The following is a 508-nucleotide window of genomic DNA, read 5'->3' as shown; positions in this document are numbered from 1 at the left end:
ATATATATATATTAAATATATGTATATATATATATATATATATATATATATATATATATATATATATATGGTTACGACTTTCTCATGCTGTGATTCGAACTCTTGCCTCATTATCAAGATGAACTAGGTTTGATTCCTATCAGGGGAAAGAATTTATGCACATTCTATCATAACTAACTTTGGCCTTGTTGATCTGTACAGTGCCAAGATGTGTGTACCTGGTGGATAGTCGATTGCTGTAGTTTGCAGTGTGGATTGAGTACGGTACTCCATCCTGAAGCACTTGCTAAGATCTAGGAAGCTGTTAGCTTTGTGTAAGTGTAATACACACACACATACATATAATTATCACAGAAATCGACCTTCTGATACAGCCGCCATATTTGTAGCGTCATATTCCAAGCATAGATAATTAATACCCGTCCGGAGCCATCTCTGTATTTACGTGACTAAAGGGTAACTGGCCCGAGTGACGTAACGGCTCGTGCGACTTCAATGTAACGAGCGT

General features: G+C 37.0%; 1 protein-coding gene across 1 annotated transcript in view; it reads right to left on the bottom strand.

Moving 5' to 3' along the window:
• The window catches only part of LOC135205152 (hemicentin-1-like), a 35,982-nt gene extending 35,709 nt beyond the window's left edge, over positions 1 to 273 (bottom strand). The window contains exon 1 of the mRNA XM_064235517.1: positions 179 to 273. Coding sequence (XP_064091587.1) covers positions 179 to 273 — 95 coding nt within the window. The remainder of the gene's footprint in view (positions 1 to 178) is intronic.
• Positions 274 to 508: the final 235 nt, after the last annotated feature.

The sequence above is a fragment of the Macrobrachium nipponense genome, chromosome 48 (assembly GCF_015104395.2).
Source record: "Macrobrachium nipponense isolate FS-2020 chromosome 48, ASM1510439v2, whole genome shotgun sequence".
Taxonomy (NCBI): Eukaryota; Metazoa; Arthropoda; class Malacostraca; order Decapoda; family Palaemonidae; genus Macrobrachium; species Macrobrachium nipponense.
Note: the sequence above shows the minus strand (reverse complement) of the source record. Positions and strands in the feature narration are given on the sequence as shown.